Below are 12,583 nucleotides of genomic sequence, written 5' to 3'. Positions count from 1 at the left end.
TGCTCTTTGCAGTCCTCGGAACCACTATATTATTTAATAATCTTTCCAGATTTTTCTCTGTATTTCTTATGGATGAGAAACAACTTCTGTAAGAAATTTCCAGAAACCTAAGCAACACCTGAAAATACACAAAAGAAAAGAGGGAAATACGCAAAAGAAAAGCTGAATGTGGATTCAGCTTGTATTAACATATTTTATAAGGACGCTATAACATTTTACTGTATTTTATAATTGTAATTAATTCATTCTCTCTTATATTTATTCATAAAATCAATGTAGATTTTATGAAGAGGACTAAAGGTAAAATACACAATTTTCTAAGATTAAAATGTGGGGGGGAATCAGCATGAAGAATTATTAATTTAATATTTTTTTAATTAGACAATGTCTTTGAATTCCATCAAAATTAATCATATAGTGAAATGAGAATGGATTTTGAAATCAGAAAGTCACACTGAATCTCCAGCCACATTTATGTGATATCAAATGTCATTTGAACTCACTGAGATGCAGTTTCTTCATTTCTAAAATAAGTGAAGGGAACGGGACCACAGTGTGTGGGGAATTTAAAAAATGAGATGTTAAGGCCATCCTTATCCATTTCATTAGGTTATTATAAGGATACAATGAAATGTTTTTTGCAGAAGTGTTTTGTATTAAAAACTGAAAGCAATACAATTTACATCATTATAAAAGAAAATTCATACATGAACTTATTTCACAAAAATGTGTGAGTCCATATATGCCAGACACTGTTCTGGGCTGGAGATACAGAGGTGAATCAGAAGTAAAACACAATCTCTGCTGGCTTATTTCATTTAGCCTAATATCCGCTAGGCCGCTCCACATTATCACAAATGGCAGGACTTCTTTCCTTTTATGACTAAATAATATTCCATTGTATATATGTACCACCTCTTTATCCATTCATCTATTGACAGAATCTAAAAAACAAAACAGCAATAGACTCAGACACTGAGAAGTGACTGGTGGTTACCATGGAGGAAGAGTTGGGGTGGGAAACAGGTAAAGGGGATAAAGATGCACAAAAACTCAATCATAATATAAATTAGTGACAAGGATGAAAGTACACCATAGAGAATATAGTGAACGGTTCTATAACACCTTTCTATACTGACAGAGAGTAACTGCATTAGTTGGAGTAAGCATTTAATAATGTAGATTGTTGAATTGCTATGTTGTATACTTGAAGCCAATATAATATTGTATATCAACTATAGTTCAAAATAATCTAAATGAATAAACTAAGTTCCATGAAAAATATTTTTTTTATGTATGAATTTTCTATTGTGATGAAGTAAGTTGTACTGCTTTCAGTTTTTTAATACAAAATTTCAATACACAGACTCTGAGATTACAGAACTTCCAGTTAGAAGAGCTTTCAGGTGATTGATGATTACAAATTTAGACCTTGTGCCCTTTTATTTTTCAAATTTATATATAATAATTACCCCAAAATCTGAGGACAGAATAAGACAGTGAACCAAGTGGTAGTTTTTTGAAAATTTTAAAACACCTGCCCCAGTGCTTGGCAACATACATTTAAACTTTTGGTTATTGAGTGAACTTATGCAGTAAAGTTCACTATTTATTGGAACATATTTTTGAATGCCCTAAGGAAACCTCTTACATTTTACTTTTAAAATGACACATTCTTCTTTCATACACAGAATCTCCCATGTTATTTTTCTCCAGGATCTGAACTTACTTGCCCAAAGTTTCCTAACGTCACAGACATATAAACTATATTTCAAGCATGAACATTGTATGTGAGCCACAAAAGAGATAAAAATAGACTAAAATATAAGGAAGGCCTCTACAGTTTATTTTATAAAGGACATACCCACAGCCCAGACTGGTCAATAAACAGTGTTTAAGATAAGTCAGTTGATGGCAATTGATAAACATAGTAATATTTTCATGTGCTACAGGAGTAAAAGAGTCTATGGTTTTCATAAACACTGTGGGAAGAAAAAAATAGTAAGTTCCACATTATAACAAAGACTAAGGAGGTTTCCTAGGTAATATTGTTTTGTAACACTTGAAACTTAGAAATTGGGCATCTCTGACATAAAAGACTGGAAGCAGAGCCCAAAACCATGACAAGCTCATTCATCTAATCCTTATTCACTTCTGTATTCAGCTCTCTGCACAGACCAATTCTTGGGGACTATTACAACTCAAAAGTGGCCTGGTTTGTAAATAGTAAAAAGAATCAGTCTTTGACAAACACAAACGGAAAAATATCCTGTGAGGTGAATCTGAATTCATCTATTTAGCAACTGTGCTCTAATGCATAAACTTAATAGAGAGGTAGGAATGCAATAGTTTGACAGTATAAGAGCAACTGCTTAAATGGGGATTGCATCAAAATGTTGGAAACTGCCCCAGAGGCTGAAGAGTAAACTGCAGTGTCCTGCTGCTGGCCACTGGTCACTGAAAAAAAAAGATAAATGTAAAGAAGATCAACACAGGCTTCTTCAAATTCATCATAGATACTAGTGAGAGGAACACAAATTCTAGAGAGTCAAAAATCAGCAGGAAGGTGACCAGCATCTTTGGGAATATGGTTACTAGGGAGACTAACCACTGCCAGGGCTTTATCCACAGCCACAGCTTGACCCACAGCCACTGCCATATCCAGAACCTCACCTCCAGCCTGGTCCGAGGTCACTCCCACATCCACATCATAGCTCACAGCCACAGCCAAGGCCTCAGCCACAGTCCCCCTCCCCCCACCGCAAAAGTTCCTGTCATAATTGGAAAGCACGATGTCAGTGGTGAAGTTTCAGTTGCTTGTAAAGGAAAATTGATGTCATTCATTGCCAAGACCTATATATTAACTGCTGGGAACAGGTGGAGCATGTCTCATACATACCCTGCCTCCTCACTTCTTGCACCGGTTTTTGTAGCAGCCTCTCATTATTTTGTGGTGTCCTCTTAAAAAAGGTTTGGTCACAGCAGTTCAGGAAGTCTGTGGATCACCTCCTGCTACCCTGGGTTTCCCCCAAATAAGTCCTCAGTTTAAAATAAGAATTATGTTTTTATGAAACATACTTCTCAGATGTTCTCATACTTAACTAGCAGCGCGACACCTGTTAATTAATGAAAAGTTCCCATGGGAGCACCTATCCACATGAGACCTATGACAAACCCTTTTGCCTCTTCCATCATCCTGTTATTTTACCTAAAACTATAAACTCAGCTTGTTCCTCCTTGCAATTTAGCACATCATACTGGCCAGTACTTTCATTAATGCATAAAGCTACAGAGGTAGACTTATGTCTGTGTCAACCTGCTTTCAAAATAACATACAGCGCTGATTATGGTAAATGTGCTATCAAATCTATAGAGCTAATTAATGAGGAAACTTATCAACACATGTATCAAAAATTATGCTGTAAAAGCACACAGGTTTTCACACACGGCCTCTTCATTCCCATGTTTTCATTGATGGGAAGCTCTTGCCTCCAGAGTGTGATGGTAGGTCACCTTGTTAAACCTGATAATAGAAATTGCAAGAGACCAAGAGAGTTGGAGCCTCAAATGCCAGATAGTCCACAACTGTCCTCTCTGGGGAAATCAGATTCCTTATTCTCTGAAAGCTTTGGACTGTTTTATGAAGATGAAGCCCTGGAGAAGGATTTGAATGATATGAGCAAAGAAATTCGTCTAATCTTGTCTATATATGCAAAGATCTTAAATGAAAGAGCAGCAGAAGATGCATCTGACATTGACGAGACAGATGAACTCGTCAAAGAAGCCAATGCTACTGAGCACTTTCTAATACAAAAAAGAGAGCTCCTGAGACAGAGGTTTACAGTGATTTTGCAAACACACTGCACAAGTAAAATTGTATACTGAAAATAAGCTGAGAATTTTAAGTCCATTGTAATGAAATAATGTCATGCTTTGAAATCTCTCTAATTGTTAAAAAATGTGTACCTTAAATATAGAAGAGGGAACTCCTTGAATTTCTAGATTTAAAAGGGACTTTAAACTAGACATTAATGTGATATAACTTTTCTTCTGAGGGTCAAATATTTGGCATATTTTATAAAAGTGCAAATTATTTAAATTATATATGGATTATTTTCTTTCTTTTTTTTCTTAAATTTCCTATCCTTTCTTAAACTTCTAAAAGAGGACTCAGTGATTTAATTTGATAATGTTTAACAATGTCTCACTTTCTCTTTTAGAATATTTTGTTCCAGTAGAAGAGAGATGGCTCTGGAGATAGTTCAAAGATGTTTTCCATGGTCAGCATTATAAAAAAAATTAAAATCTAAAGGTAATTTGTCCAGTTTCTCAATATGTAATAAGATATAACTGCTATTGCTATTTAATATTACCACTGGATTATTTTCATTATGTTTTATTACACATGGTTAGCAAAAATTGTTGGTTTTACAACTATTTCTAAAAAAAAAGAGAGAAAAAGCATACAATTTTTTTCCCTTTGTAATATCACATCTGCCTAACTTGTTGGCTGTTAATAATATTTTGATAACTTATCCAACCTTCATGTAATTGTATATGTTATTATTCAGAATTTATTCCTACAGTCAATCTAGTAAAAAATGCTCCATACTTCAACATGTTCTCCGAATTACTGCTCTTCCTTCTATTTCTCTTTTCTCATGGCCAAACTTCAACATCTTTTGACAACTGACCCAATTATAGTTATACCCAAATGAAGAAATAACATGATCATAAGTATAATGCCCTTTAAGTGTATTGTTTTACTGAGAGACATAGTAATAACAGTGCAGTCACAAAGAAAAGCTAAGGGGACCGTGCACCTAATTAGTTGCTGTAATTTTTTATATTGCCCCCCTTTAATCTCAAGGGTATTCTGGTTTGGATAATAGATTATGTCAATGCCCTCTGGTCACTGGTTTGAGGGCCAGTCTGCCTAGGTTCAAATCCCAGCTTTGTCTTTGGCCATTTGTGTAAATTTGGACAAGTGCAACCTCTCTCTCAGTGGGTTCATCTGTTATTGAGGATAGTAACAGTAAGTGTTAAGGATTAAATGAGTTAACATATGGAGAAGCATGGAGAAGAGCATCTAGAATAGCTAATTATATTTACATTATTAAATGTTAGCTATGATTATTATTTCATATACTAAAATCAACTGTACATTCAGAGAGAGAGAGAAGAGCAACATCCGCTTATGGCGTATAGAGCTTCAGAAGTGAATCAAATATGAGATAGAAAACAAACTAAACAGTATTATTTGATTATACACAGCATTTAGGACAGAGAATGTTAAGAGGGATCTTTGGGATTGCGCAACTTTTAGAAGGAAATTGTTGTCAGCTTTGAGGTATTTTACCTGAGGCAAAATGTATGCTAATATTCCATAGAAATGTTAACAGTTGGGTTTGAATATTAGTTTTAATTTAATCATCACGGAATACAGATAGGACGCTTTGAGAAAATTCTGGAGATGAAAGAGATATACATAAGTTGCTGTTAATATGAATAAGGTAGTTTTTAATTAAATGTGTTAAGTATTATTTTATTTTTTAAAGATAAAAGTAGAATACATAAAAAGACTTTCCCCTAGAATAATAAACACTGTGGAAAATGAGTTTCCCACAGAAGTTTTCACTTAAAGAATGGCTTGGTATGTTACCTATTAATGTTCCTAAAAATCTGGGAATTTAAAACATTTTTTTGGAAGGCATGTGGTATGTTTTGAATAGCCTTATCTAGTTTGATCAGCATTTACATAATTTTTCCTTTTTTTATAAGTATGACAGAAAATATTCATCTGGTAGAACATGTAGTTGATTAACTATTTCTAAAAGCAACAGTGGATTTGAAATGATTAATCCTATTGTTTCTCTTTAGAAATGGCAACATGGAGATCAAAGGTGATTAACCTGGACTGGAAGCCAAGCCATGGTGATAGAATATATAAACACTCAACTCCACCAAATAAGAATCACTCTCATGACCTTCAGATTATCGAGAGATCCACAGACAAGATTCACTAACTGGACTAGATACTCTCTTACTGCCAGTGTCTCTCAAAGTTCTGAGCTTTCCCCAAGAGAATTCAGTTGTGCGAGGAAGCAAAGTCAAAACAGTCACAATCAGTACATTGAAACGTTCAGAAAATTCCAAAGGCTTCAAAGTTGATTTGCATGTAAAGAAAGAACTACAAGAATAAACTTCTACTTCCAGTCAGCATACAGAAGATAAGAAAAATCTTCCCTCCCATAACCAGAAAAGCCCAGACAGAAGAAAATCATACTTCTCCTAACAAAATGGAGCTAACAGAGAGCAATAGATGCAGAGTCCTTGATGAACTGAATTCAAGAGACAAGCGAACCTCACAGAGGAGCAGGAAGCCCTGGGAGCTCCCATTCCTGAAGGCAGGTGCCTGCTCTAGGTGCAGGCAGAGCAGACACAGAGGAAGAATTTTTTAAAAACCCTTATATAGTTCAAATATGAAAGAGAAGCCAGTTCCCTGATTTTACCTCCACACTATGAAGCAGTTCTGATTTCCAGCAGGGGATCGAAGGCGAAAACCAGCTTAACACCTCAAAAAGTGTACCGGTGAGCCACAAGGGAAGAAAACATGTTCTAACTTAAGCGTCCAACTCATGAGTGTCACCATGTCTTTTATTCAAAGCCAGTACTACCTTCTTTTAACCTACATCTGACATCACTCTGATAGCTTGCTCTGGAGGCTGTAAGTGACAACATATAAAATGTAATAGCAGTCAGCTAGTGCATTTAAGTCCCTGAAATGAAAGGAGATTTGCTATTATAGAAACTGAACTCATCAGCTTTAAGTGGCGTGTTGGAACACAGCACACTAAATCTAAACAGACCTTATCTTAACATGCAACAGCTAGGGCAAAAACATTCATAAAGGCTGTCTTTTCAAATAATAACAGCTTAAATTTTATAATGTTTAACAGTTTACAAAATGTTTTTAAAGTTGAGTATGGTGATTAAAAATAATAAATTCCATTTTACAGAAAAGAAAACCAAGGTTTAGAGACATTAAAACTACTTTTAGATGACCAACCAAATAGTGAATAAAAGGGTAATTTGCAGCTAAACTCTCTTTGTTCTAAATATAGGGCTCTTTCTATAGTAACACGAAACCACACTCTTTCAAACAGGTAATATTGAAATAACATGCAGGATCATGTCATCACGTAGATGAAAAGCAAGGGGTTTGCTTGCCTTGGCAATCTGACACAGTGTTATACCAAAGCCATCACACTGTCACTGGCTTAAGCTTCTCTTCCTATCTAATAGAACCTAAGGGAAAGGCCTCTCTTCAACTCTCAACCTGAACATGTGTTGCTGGTATTGATGCATTTTCAATGAAGCAATCTCCCAAACTGAACTTAAGGTGACGCTCTCAGAATATTTTCGGAGATGGACTCATAATTTTCATCATCACTTTTACATTAAATTAATTCCTGATATCCTTGCTGTTTTAAAATATAGGTCTTATTATTTAGGTTCAGTTCAGTGAGGCAAACAAATCAGATGACCAGACTGATCTTGAAAAAATAGTTTGCTATACAGATCCCAAGAAGAGGGGCCGCCGCACCACAGGAGGACGCATGGAGAAGAGTTAGTATCAGTCAGGAGACCAAGGGAGAGGGAGAACGTGGCAAGAGCTTTTATTGTGTTTTCCGTGGGAAGGAATGGTGAGGCAGGGTAAAAAGGTTTAGGATTGGCTAGTTTGAAGAATTGTAGCAGGTTCTAGGGCATAGGATCTAACCCAGTTGTCTGCTACTTGGCTTTGGGGTGATTTGAGCACTTAGATAGTGAGTCTGATGAAGGAGGTGTTTGGGGATCTGGATAGGTTGGTTTGCATTTGAAAGGTAGACTCATGCTGATTTGTTTGCTATCTCAAGAAACTGGGAAACCAGTCCCTCTAGGGTCAGCAGGTCCCCAAATATAAAGGCATCAAAATACAGAAAATAAAAGACACAAGTAATACACGTGCACAATACTTGCTTCTTCATTCAATAACTTGAGAAAAATGTATCCAGCATTGGATGGTAATGGACCAGTGCTATTAATTTTCAAGATAAACTATTTATGAACTATCAGTACCTCAGATATCACTGCATGCACACAAAGCTTAGCATCTCTACTAGAATAGAATGACAGGAAAGAGATATGACAGAAGAACTACATGCATGAGTTTGGTTATGTTACAGGCTGAGTTTGTTCTCGGTTCTTGTCCCCACCACACCAAGGAATTGAAAGGCAGAGAGACATGGTAGTGAAGCAGAGTGAAAGTTTTATTTGAATACACTTCAAGGGAAGAGTGGGCCAGAGTCAAGGTAGACAAAGGCCCCAAACTTTTAGGGGAGGGTCTATTTATCATGACTTAGCCAGTCATGATAGCACTTCTCTGATAGACAGGGTGATGTCATTTGACAGTTCTAGTTATACACTCATTCCTCTTGGTGCTCATGTCTTTTCCCAAAATGCACCCAGAAAAGCCCATGGAGGGGAAATAAAACCACAATTTTATTTTAATGAGACTATGAGGAGGTGTAGTTTGGGTGATTCTTAGTTTTGTTCCCTCGTCTAAGTTGGGACCTGTTTGGGATCAGTTTGGCCAGTCCCAATAGGCAAGAAGTTAATCTCCCTGCAAAGCTGAGATAGGGAAGCAGCAGGAAATTACCCCTGCCCAGTTAGAGCACAGTGTGGGCCCTGGAAAAGTACAAAGTCTTACTGAGGCTTCAGGAATGTAAAGGAAAAACAGGGTACTGAAGATTTTTCAAGAAGGTGGAAACAATGTAATAATGTGCCCCACCACCACCACCACCACCACCAGGACCCAGTGATATGGAACAGCTTCCTGACCATAGCCAGGTAGGCACATTAGTTTACAATAGGGTAACCAGGTAACTTTTAATGAGACAGGTTAAAACATAAGTAGCATTCTGGTTGAACCTACAAGAAACAGCTCCCACTGCAACAGGCATAAAACCCTAGACACCAAGACCCCAAGTGGCAGCCTTGCCCCTTCTGCACCTATGGAATGTTCCATACTTTCTCTTACTCTGAATAAAATTTCTCTGTAAATCTCCTACCTTGCTAGTTCATGAAGTTCACTCTTCAACTTCATGAACAAGAACCCCAGCATCAAAGCCCTTGTCTTCACATGGGACCGCCTACCTGGGCAGAGTTTGGGCAGTTTTTTTTCCTTAAACCTTATCTTCCCCTTCACTAGATGTTCATTTCTATCTTTCTTCCTAACAGTTATTTTGGCAGCAGATTCCAGAAAGCAGATTGTCAATCTACAAGCAATCAGATATCCTGCTATATTGGTATTATCTGTCAAGTGCAATATTAATGTTTTTTTCAAGCACCATTTAATGTGATAAATGCTATTCCATTTGGTTTGGAACATCTCATACAAGCAAATAACAAAGACATTCCAAAATTTTCTTTATGTCATGTAGTTTGGCCTTGACTAAAGAATATGATTTAATTAGCTCACTATCTTAATGATTATGGATAATTTTAGTTCTGTTTCTCTACTGTGTGCTGTAATTATGCCCTGAACATAAAACTGAAGGATGAGAACAAAAATCATAATGTCCATAATTACTAAATCACTCATAGCCTTCACCATGTTTTTACCATTGTCGCTGGCAATTGTAATCACTTTTCTTTACTGATTTTCCTTTGTACAAATACATTTTTCCACCAGATTCACAATATTGTTCACTGTGTGAGTTTGAGATCTCTCAGCAAAAGAGTAAGGTAGAATTATGGTGGGTTTCATCACTAAAGCAACATATTATCAACTTTAAAAGAAAAAAGTTTTTTTCCGTTGTTTCCACATGTCCAAATGTTTAATATATAAGATACAGAACTAGCATATTTAATTATATCATTAATCATTTGGGGAACAGAAGAACATAATTAAGGGGAAAAAATTAAGTTTAATTTAAATATTTTCTAGAAGAAAATTTGTACTTTAGGATCATACCTTGGGAAATTACAAAAATATTTGTTTTACACAAATATTCAATCAGAGAGTCTGGAGCTCTAATTTCAACATGTATTTTTCACAGGCTTTATAAATTATAAAATTTATAAATTTATAAATTTATAAAATTATAAAGCAATGTCTTCCTTAAGTATTTTTCTAAAGTTTGTTGTTTTGAATCTTTTAAAGTGAAAACCAGATGCCTTTGGGGTATCTTCTTTTTCTCTAAATCATTTTTCTGGTACTGAATTTTAGTGTTCTATTTTTAGTTCATTCTTAAAAGATTTATTAAAATCTCATATAGAATATTTCCTGAAATACATATATGTGGGTAAAATTGCAGTATTTCCAGAATCTCTCCCCTGGCTTTTGTGCATCTCCATATTAATAGGTAATTACAGGGAGCAAGGGTTTATCCGGACCAGAAAGGTTGGGTGGAGCTCTCTTCTGCTGAGAAAGAGATGGGACGACTGCTTTTAAGAAATAAATGGGTTTCTTAAATTTTATTTCTCCCTCTGACTGATTTCGGTTTCAAAGGTATTTTGCTCCAGGATTTTCCCCCCAGAGTAAGAGTTGCAGTGTATCTCACTGAAATTAATAATTAAAAGGGGTTCAGTTTAATACTGTATAGGCTACAAAATAAATTCTACAAAGATTAGAATTAGCATATAAACTGTTAAAAAACAAAATTCAATCAAGTAAGTTTGAAGATCTAATTGATTTTATTAAGCAATTCATGAATCAGGCAGCATGCCATCTAGCATGCCGTTTTAGAGAAATGCTCCAGAGTTGTTTTTTTTTAATGGTTCCTATAGACAGGAGGGTGGGGCAAAAAATTATTATCAAAAGAGATCAGGGACTTATTAGAGATGAAGTCATTCTCTCTTGGGCAGGGGCTTTTGTGCAGATTACCTCACTCAGAAGTTCCAAATTGATTATTTTAAAATCCACTCCTGGGAGAGGCTGAAACTGCAATTAAACTGAGCATTAAGCCCTAGTTTGGTGACTTGGACTAAAAGTGACCCTGTGTTGGGCCTGCTTTTTCCTTTTTAACAAAATCAAACTTTCTCCTACCTTATGCCAATATTTAAACTTTTAATAATACTTTTGGCTCAAAAGGCATACTGTGTTCTTGCTAAAGAAATCTAGATTTGTAGCACTGCAGGTGCAAACCTCAGAACAGGAGCATCAGCATCTCCTGGGAGCTAACTAAAGAAGGAATGAGAAGCCCCAACCCAGACCCACTGGAATGGAATCTGATTTCTAACAAAAACTTCAAATGATTTGGGGTTCTGCACCAACTTCAGTATGTGGAGGGTAGCAGGGGCATTCCCCCAACACCACCTACCAATTTTTGGGACACCAGCTGGTATCCCAATTTAACTGAATCTAACATTGTCTACCTGGGCATAGATTCATATCCTACAGGTTAAGGACTCATTCCTACAAGATTCACCCCCCACAGGTCACTTCAGATGTATCCCAAACCTAGGTTTTTTACCTGTACTTCTGACCAACTGGTTATAAATTAGAACCCAATGACTCCTTTATTGGGTTCATTTAATTTACTCAGGTGGCCCACAGAACTCTGAGAAACAAATTACTTACTAAATTACCGGTTTATTATAGAAGGATGTAACCCAGGAAGAGCCAGACAGATGAGATGCAATAAGGCAAAGTGTGGAGCTCCTGTTCCTTTGAGACAGGGACCATGGGCTTAGACAGAGTAAGGTGAGGCCCTCTGAATAAAGCAAGGAAAGATATTTACAAAGCAATGTAACAATGTAAAGTCCCTGTCAAAACTCTGCCTTCAGCATTATGCAAAGTCAAGGTCACACTAATTCTGTAGGGTAAAGATACTAGACTGGGAATATAGACATCTTCAGTGAGATCAGTTAAAGGTCAAAAGGCCAGGAGGAACTTGGCCTGGAACATTTGAGTGTCTGTAACGGTATCTCAGCATAACCCATGACTTCACTGTAAACAGCCCAAGCAAACAGACAACAACCCAGCCCACCTTGAGGGCAGGGCAGGTGGTACAAGCCCACACCCTAAACCCTCAATTCCCAAAAATCCTCAACTGCCTATAAATCCCCTAGACAACGCACGACGCTGGGCTCTCTTGTCCCCTCCTGGCATGAGTCAGGAGCTCTTTCCTCTCACTTTATCTCTAAATAAAAGCCTCTCCTACCTTGAGTGTTTGCTAAGTTCATTCTTCGACTCCGCAAACAAGAACCCCAGCATCATCCTCTTCAGGTGCATCACTCTTCCCTGCATCTCCACACATTCAGGAACCTGGAAGCTCTCGAAATGCCCTGCCTTTTGGGGGTTTTTATGGAGGCTGCCTTACATAAGCAGATTGATTAAATCAGTGGCCATTGGTGACTGATTTGACCTCCAGCCCCTCTTGCCTCCCCAGAATCTTAGAGGGTAGGACTGAAAATTCCCACCTTCTAATCCTGTTCTTGGCTCCCCAGGCAATCAGCCCCATCCTAAAGTGGAGTCCCTAAATCACTTCATCAACATAACAAAAGATACCTTTGTTGCTCTCATCACTTAGGAAATTCC

At 36.9% G+C, this 12,583-nt stretch overlaps 1 protein-coding gene across 1 annotated transcript; it reads left to right on the top strand.

Annotated features, from left to right (window-relative positions):
* Positions 1 to 3,501: 3,501 nt before the first annotated feature.
* Positions 3,502 to 3,872, top strand: LOC108397152 (testis-expressed protein 12). The gene is given in 2 exon segments (XM_017660409.3): positions 3,502 to 3,849; positions 3,852 to 3,872. Coding segments are annotated over 2 exon segments (369 nt in total).
* Positions 3,873 to 12,583: the final 8,711 nt, after the last annotated feature.

The sequence above is a fragment of the Manis javanica genome, chromosome 3, assembly GCF_040802235.1.
Source record: "Manis javanica isolate MJ-LG chromosome 3, MJ_LKY, whole genome shotgun sequence".
Lineage (NCBI taxonomy): Eukaryota > Metazoa > Chordata > Mammalia > Pholidota > Manidae > Manis > Manis javanica.
The sequence above is the reverse complement of the archived record's forward strand: the minus strand, read 5'-3'. Positions and strand labels throughout refer to the sequence as shown.